Source organism: Lipotes vexillifer, unplaced genomic scaffold, assembly GCF_000442215.2.
Source record: "Lipotes vexillifer unplaced genomic scaffold, Lipotes_vexillifer_v1.1 scaffold1699, whole genome shotgun sequence".
NCBI lineage: Eukaryota > Metazoa > Chordata > Mammalia > Artiodactyla > Lipotidae > Lipotes > Lipotes vexillifer.
This window is the reverse complement of record NW_006796961.1, coordinates 750,681-759,023: the sequence shown is the minus strand read 5'-3', so window position 1 is coordinate 759,023 and position 8,343 is coordinate 750,681. Positions and strand designations below refer to the sequence as shown.

The following is an 8,343-nucleotide window of genomic DNA, read 5'->3' as shown; positions in this document are numbered from 1 at the left end:
CCGGGGCACGAACCCGTGTCCCCTGCATTGGCAGGCGGACTCTCAACCACTGCGCCACCAGGGAAGCTCCCACTCACTTTTTTAGGTGTGTGTGTTCCAGAGACATCGTGACCCCTGGAGCTCATGGTGGCAAGGACAAGAGAGCCTGCTGTAAGACCCACCCACCCCGACTCACACAAAAGCTTCTGAGAAGCATAGGGGTTCAGGGATGGAATGTGGGCTGCCTTTCTGAGTTTCACTACTTTCATGCAACTTGGGGAAGAGAGCTCTGGCCTCGACAGCTTCAGTGCAGGCACGGCTGTCCTGAGTACCTCTCACAGGCCTGCGAGTTGCTGGCATGGCACCTGCCATCCACAGACATCTGTAGTGCTAAAAACGGGGTGTGTGTGTGGAGAGGTGCAGGGCTAGCCATTGCCAAAGGAAATCAAGGCTGAACTTGGCTGCCAAGGTTGGGCCAAGAGGAAGGTCGATGGTAGGACCTTACCAAGCTGAAGGCCCCACTCCTGGGGTCCTCTTCCCTCCTCTCTGCTCGTCCTGTCACTGTCTTCCTGGGTTTTGTAAACTGGGGGACAAACCTCCCAACTGAGTTCTGTGAACCAGATACAACAAGAACAAAACAGCAGTAAAGATGAGGGAGGAATGACGTCTCGGAAATCAAGCAAGCAGACACCAGAACAAGTCTCTCTCTTGCAATCTCAAACTCTCAAGGCCCTTGCCTTCCATCCCCAGCACACCCTCCCACCAGCAGTTACTGATGAGGAATAGAGACAAGATCTCCAGCTGAAGGGAGGCAGCATCTTTTGTACATACGTCAGGCTGCAAAACAGGCTCACCTGGGAAGGAGGAAGGCGAACTGGCTCTTTCTCTGGCTGCCCGAGGAGCCTGGAGGGAGCTCCTGCTTCCTCATAAGGAGAGCTGGGAGGAGAGAGACAAAACAGAGGAGGTTCTCAAGTCCTCCTATGCTGTTAACTTGCATAGTAAGATGAACAGCGGTGAATGAAATCCAAATGCAAAGTAGCGCCCAGGGTCTCCTAAGAGGGAGGCCCTGGAGCACCTGCTGAGAGAGGGTGGGATGGAGAAGGGGACATGTGACTGCCAAGAAGGTTGTGGAGTCCCACATCCAGAATCCAAGCTGCCTGCTCTGGCAGCACTTAAACTCTTATAATCCCAGGAACTGGCTCCTGAAGTAAGAACGGGAATTCTCATTTGGACTGACTGACACTCCAGCCCCCAGCTCTGCAAACAGTAAAGAAGTTGTAGATACAAAAAACACAGTGTCTAAAAATACGGGTGCATTCTTATCTGCCAAAATGCGGAAGCAACTGAGATGGCCTTCAGTGGGTGTGTGGATAAATAAACTGTGGTAATCCAGACAATGGGACGGTATTCAGTGCTAAAAAGAAGTGAGCTCTCCTCTAATCAATACTCTGTAATGGCCTATGTGAGAAAAGAATCTAAAAAAAGAGTGGATATATGTATATGTATAACTGACTCACTTTGCTGTACACCTGAAACTAACACAACATCCTAAATCAACTATACTCCAATAAAAATTTTAAAAAATAAAATCATGCCATCTGCTTTATAAAAAAAAAGATTGAGCTCTCAAGCCATGAAGACACATGGAGATACCTTAAATGCATATTACCAAGTGAAAGAAGCCAATCTGAAAAGGCTACGTACTGTGTGACTCCAACTATATGATATTCTGGAAAGAGCAAACTATGGAGACAGTGAAAAGATCAGTGGTTACCTGGGGTTGGGGGGAGAGATGAATAGGCTAGGATTTTTACAGCCATAAGAAGACTCTGTGTGATACTGTAAAGATGGACATATGTTATTATACTGTTGTGCCAACCCACAGAATGTACAACACACAGAATGAACAACACACAGAATGAACTCTAAAGTAAACCGTGGACTGTGTCAATGTAGGTTCATCCTTGGTTAAAAAATGTACCGTTCTGGTGAGTCATGGTGATAATGGGGGAGGCTGTGCATGTGTGGGGACAGGAGGTGTATCGGAAACAACTGTACCTTCCTCTCAATTTTACTGTAAACCTAAAACTGCTCTAAAGAAATAAACCCTTTTTAAAAAAACTGGTGAGACTTATGGTTATGTCTAAATAAATGTGGATATGTAACGTTGTAAAAAAAAGATCAAAATCTGGAACTGAAACTTCATGGTTTCAACTTTGGAAGTGGAGCAGGAAAACGCATGAAGCTACACTAATGGGCTTGAATCGTGCCAAGGGAGGTTGTGGAGACAGAGTAACTCTAGATACTGATAGCAACCGCCTGTTTCAAAATTTTTAATTGGGATGGGTTGTTTGGGCGGCTTCTGGGGTACTGGCAAAGTTTCATTTCTCAACATAAATGTGTTAAACTGATTGCTTTATGTTGCTTTCTTCTGTTATATTTCTGCACGTGTGGTATTTCTTAATAAAACATTAAAAAAACAGAAACAAGAGTGGGAACCCACTTCTGTGGGTTCTGATTATTCTTATGGTCTCAGACAGCAGGATGGGCAGCAGCCATGACCCCATCAGCCCTGATATGGCCTCTCGAGGAGTGAGGAGCACAGTGTGACATCACTGTGTCTGTCTGGGGGAACAGCTTAGGTGTGATACATGGCCCCTCTCTTCCTATCACACACACAGCCTTTAGCCCTAAGATTGCAAAGACCTGAGATCAGACAGACACACCCCCCAGAAAATGGTTCTGTCAGCCAGACTGCATGCCTCAATTCTTCACTCAGAAAACGTGCTAGTCCAATCCATGATGCTTTCTCTGAAGACTTCAGGTAGCAGGAACCTTCCTTCTCCTAACTCCTGCTAACCCTTTCTACTCTGCTATAGTTACATGTGGTTTAACCCCGTGGAGACTGAATGGTTCTCCCGATCTTTCTTCCTTTCCCCTACCGTGCTTAATTACATATTTTCTGAAAAAATAAGGGAACTGGGAAACCACTGGGGTAAAGAGCAGAGGAACCAGACGCAGCCAGGACCCCAGCCTGCCTTGTACCAGCTCAGTGGCCTTGGGAAAGTCATTTGATCTCTCGAAGCCTCAGAGTCCTCATATGCCAAATGGGGATATAAACCTATGTCACAGTGCCGTGAGGATTAAATGAGCTGATGTGTGTAAAGTATTAATTAGAATGATGCCTGGAACATAAAGATCGTTATTCTCTCTTATGGGTTATTGTTTCACAGACCCACCACTCCTTCAGTCCCCTCTTGATTAAGAGGGAATATGGGATAAATATGGATTTGACCAACAGGCAGGACAAGTTGCATTCTGTAACTAAGTGACCTTGAAAAATTCAAGGTCTTCCTTGCTCGTGGTTAAAATATCGACCTTTCTTGCTGAAGAGGAGAGTCCCCAGAGCAAAACTTCGAGAAGCTCAATCCAAGGGCCCCGAGCCCCTGTGGGGGATGCATGGCACTGGATGGGTCGTGTTGACTGGCCCCCTGCCCTTTGCATCCTGTCCACTAGGCCACTGTGCTGTGCCCACTGTCAGCGGAGAGGCTTGCTGGAGTGTTCTGAGCCACCTACCTGGAAGCTGCCTGTCCTGGTTCCTCCCTGCTCTGCTCTGCAGAGGGAGCGGGTCCTGATCTGCTTTCTGTCTCTTCAGGGTGACGCCAATGGCCCAACTTGGAACTCTGGGGGTCCCCATCAGAGTCTCCTAACCTTGGCTTCTTTGGAAGTTTTGGAGGACGGATTCCTTCCCCTCCTGGTTTAGAGACAAAAGGAGATGAAGGGGAGGGGGATGGCGGGAGCACGCACTGCTGTGGCCGACCACCAAACACATCTGGGCCACTGATGCAACATGAGCAGGCTTGTGCAAAGGGCAGGAAATCCCTGCTCTGACGCTTGCCTGGAGAGTGAGAGATGAGATGGAATTTCATCCAGGTGGGACCCAGGAGCTTACATGGCCTTGGGATCCAAAGGCTTTTAATCTATGGACTGGTCATGACTGACGTCCAATCCTGAGGTGACTGGGCCTGGCTCGGAACCACACGAGACAACCTGGCCCAGCTGACTGTCTCTCTGCGGAAGTGCTGAGAGGTGTGTGCTGGCTCCTTCGGGTCTCAGCTCAAATGTCCCTGCAGTGGCATCCTTGCCTTTTCTACAGAGCAATTCCTCTCGGGCCCATGCTCTGTTTTACTCACTTCACAACTTCTGCAAGCATCCGATGCACTGGGTCATTTTCTGTCTCCTCCACTACAACCTGTTCCATGCAAGGAGGGGCCTCATCTATCTCACTCTCTGCTGGGTCTCAAGTAGCTAGAAGAGCATCTAATAAACTGTTGGTGCTCAATAAATACTTGGCAGATGACTGAATAAACGCACAAGAAAACCCAGATCACCTCCCAGGAAACACAGACAACACTAAATTATGTACCACTCTGGTTTTCCATTATGCTTGCAGAATATCCATCCTGGGAAAACTGGGACCCAGAGTCATCGAGTGCTAAGGAGGTGACTTCTCTGCTGCCCCTTGGTCCCTGTTGTATCCCTACGATACCTTTCCCAGCATTGAAAGCAATTTAGAGCCTAAAGGTGCATATTAACATCTATTTGTTGAATGAAGGAAATTCCCTTATACAGAAACTGACAATAGTGGCTGGCTTGTAAAACCTCTCCAAAATCTGGCCCCAATTGAACCATTTATTCAATAAACAAATAATAAGGGTTGACTCTACTGAGTTCCATGCCAGACACTGTCCTGAGAACTCAGGTACGCTATGACAAAACTTCAGGCAGGGCCCTGATGTTAGGCCCATCTTATGGATGAGAAAGCTGAGGTACAGGGAGGCTGAGGAATCTGGAACAGAATCCAGGCAGTCCAGTTCCAGAGCCTCCACACCTAAGTATACTTGAGCACTTACTGAGCACCTACTATGTACTGCATCTCTGCCTAGGCAGCAAGAACAAAAAGACAAACCAGACCCGCGTCTGATTTTCTTGGAGGTCAGTCACATAGACCCTTTCCAAACTCAGCTCCTTACATACCTTGAAGTAAAACCATTGAATAAGCCCCCTCTCTCCAACACTGAATGCTAGGGTCCTCCTCAGCATCCATTCAGCTTTTGGGGCTTCACTAGACCACAGTGGCTTTCCTGTAATTTTTCCCAAGTCTGTCAGTTACGGTTCGTGTGTGCCCATTTAGAACTTCACCCCACTGTTACTTGATTAGCTCTCTCAGTGAGAAACATTTTTCTTTTTCCCCTGACTAGACCTTGAAGCTGTCAAGGGCAGGAACTGAGTCTCATCTTGATCTCATCTTCACCCTGCCTCCCACCCCCCACCTCATGTGCCTACGCCAGCACTGCACCCAGAGCAAAGCTGCGATGAATGTTTCTTACACAAACACATTCCCACCTTGTGGTCTGCCATAAAATGCAAAAATACAGCAGTTTCATTTACTTAGTTTCTTTAAGATGTCCAAACACTGGCTTGCTTTGCTCATCCAATGGACATTTATTTGTACCAAATAAAAAGCAAAAATATCAGCAGAAGTGAAGAGGCTCCCATTTCCTTCCTGTGATCTGTTCCCACAGGATTAATTTAAGAACTAAGGCAGAACCTTGTGTTCAACACCAGAGGCCAAAGACATCACAAGGGAAAGGGCTCCTTTCACCACCTGCCAGAATCTTCTTCCTTTCTCTCCACGCCATCCAGGACACACAGAAAGAGGTGTCCTGGGCCAGCCCAGGGTCCACTGAGCAGGGGAGTCCACTGCGAAGAGAGGCTCCACATGACCTGCTGTGGGTGGGCCTGGCTGGCCCCAGATTCCCCCTCAAAGGTCAGAGAAATTCCTGTGCCTCCAAACAGCTTGTTACTCATCTCTGCACAAAACACCTTCAATCTGTTGATAGTATCTTTCCTGTCCCACATCTTGGGAAAAAATGAGTGCTACTCTCAAAGTTCATTAACCACTAAGTGAAGGGGTCATTTCTAAACTTTTAAGAAATTTAAACTACCTTAGCCAATGACAGGAAAATGAAGCTATACTATGTAACACTGGGTGTTTTCCTTTTCGAATGAGGAAATTCTATACATATATTGAGAAGTAAAGACAGTCTTGAAATACCATGAAGTTGAAACACAGAGGTTGCAGATCAGTATGTGTGATGATTCTATTTTCCAATAAAAACACTGTGTATTTGTGTATACAAAGAAAATGTTTGGAAAAAGTAGTGTACTGAGGTTCATTTCCTGTTTTTTATGCTACACTATATGGTTGATCATCATCCTATGGTTGAGGGGGATGTTAACAGTAGGGGAAGCTGGGGGGAGGGTAGACAGAACTCTGAACTTTTTTTTTTCCTTTTTTTTTTCTTTAGCTTTTTAATGACAAATAATATAGAACAGAAGAGTTAGCATAGGTGTACAACTCACTGCAAATTCATAAAATGAACAGTGTATTTTACATCTAGATCAAGAAACAAAACATTTCCAGGAACACAGAAGTTCCTCTCATGTTTCTTTTCCAGGCACAACTCCCTCAAAGGTAGCCACTGTCCCTGATTTCTTTTTTTTTTTTTATTCAAACAGAAATGAACTATTTTTACAGCTTTTCTGTAAGCTTAAAGTTGTTTCAGAATGAAAAATTTCTTCTTAATCTGAAAGGGCAATGATAACAGCAGCATGTATTTGTGTCCTACCATGGATCTATTCTCCGTGCTCTACAAACACTAATCCACATGTGAGCTCTAGGGCACAGTTCTCTACTTTGGCCCTATTGACATTTGGATACTATTGACATTTGGGGCCAGGTCATTCTGTGCTGTGGGGACTGTCCACCACATTCTATGATTCTGAGCAGCATCCCTGGCCTAGATCCACTAAATGCCAGTACCAACACTGCCCCCCCCACCCCCACCACCGCCCACACACCAGTTGTGAAAACTAAAAATGTGTCTAGACATTGGCAAATGTCCTCTGGAGGTCAAACTGCTCCCCCCAACAGGTTGAGAATCACTGTTCGAAAGTAAAGCGTAGGTGCTCTTATCCCCTACAAATAGGAGGAAAGTGAGACACACAGTAGGTCATCTGCCATCACACAGAGAGATGAACCCAGGTTTTTGGTTCGAGAGTGTAGCAGTTCGCCACACACCAGCACATCAAGCTCTATTCATGGGTCATCTCTGAGAGCGGGCCTGCATAGAGGCTGTACCCCTGCCCTGAAGCCTGGGGGCCTCCCCTAGGCTGTGGGATCCCACTAGGGGCTGGGGGAAGCTCCACAAAGCTTTCACTTTTTACTGTAAGCACTTCTCCATGATTTACACTTGTATTAAGTCATTGCATGTATTGTCATTGTTGGTATTTTAAGGAGCTTGGTGTGATCATGTTAGCATTTCTGCAATAAGCCCACCTTCCTCCTGCAAGCAGAAGCAGAAATAAAGAGGTGTCAACTTGAATGTCCAAATACCTGAGGTCCGAAGCGTCTTCCTTTTACTCATTTTATCCCTCCCTAGAGAAATCTGAAAACAAGAGCAAATCTCATCATTACAAGCAGTTCCTGTCTCTGGGTACAGACCCAGTGGCCTTGGCTGAGGCCACCCCACCCCCACCTGGGCCCAACTGGCTGCCCCAGGGGTCACTTGGGCCCCAAGAGGACACAGGGTGGGAGTCATGGCTACCTTGGGCTATGGCCGACTTAAGAATTTAAACACCTCCATATTGCAGAGAGCAGAGAGGGAACTGCCTATCTTCTGTCCAGGGTCTGAGAGCACCTGGGCCGCCCCCCTCTAGTCTCTAAGATGGGGCAGCCTGTGTGAAGCCCCCTCCCTCCAAGCTGGGCTACCTAGGACCCTTCTAGGGACAATGCAGGATTTTCGAGGTGACACGTGGGGCCCTTCAGGGTCATCGGAGGACTTTAGAGGGGCCACCGGGGAACCCTTCAAGGGGTGGAGCGCCCTTCGGGGGATGCCTGGGGTCTTGGGGAGGCAGGAGTCGCCACCACAGGTCAATTCCTTCCAGCCTAGGGGGCCAGGCAGGCCAAACCCAATCTGGGCCAGAGAAGTTGTCGAGGTCCCTCTGTCCTTAACGGGAACTGGGAAGATCTACCTGGATCTGTTGGGGGATAATTCGGTTAAATAATTTGCGTAAGATTTTTCTGAGATAAGAAAAGGTAAAGTTGGCCCTCACGGAGGCCGGGCAGCTGGGGGTCCGAGGCCTGACCACTGTGGACCCGGCTTCTGGTGACCAGGCCCACCCTAACCCTACCCCGGCCACCGAAAAGCGAGGAATGCCCAGGCCAGGACCGCCAGGAGAGGCCGGAGCTCGCAGGTTGCCAACTGGCGGCCACCACCAACCCTCACACCCGCAAACGCC

General features: G+C 47.7%; 1 protein-coding gene across 1 annotated transcript in view; it reads right to left on the bottom strand.

The window, feature by feature from the left end:
• The window catches only part of BRME1 (break repair meiotic recombinase recruitment factor 1), a 21,827-nt gene extending 14,358 nt beyond the window's left edge, over window positions 1-7,469 (bottom strand). Inside the window, exons 1-4 of the mRNA XM_007469117.1 lie at window positions 7,439-7,469; window positions 3,556-3,730; window positions 834-915; window positions 485-589 (exon numbers count right to left, since the gene is read on the bottom strand). Coding sequence (XP_007469179.1) covers window positions 485-589; window positions 834-915; window positions 3,556-3,730; window positions 7,439-7,469 — 393 coding nt within the window. The remainder of the gene's footprint in view (window positions 1-484; window positions 590-833; window positions 916-3,555; window positions 3,731-7,438) is intronic.
• Between the last annotated feature and the right edge of the window lie 874 nt (window positions 7,470-8,343).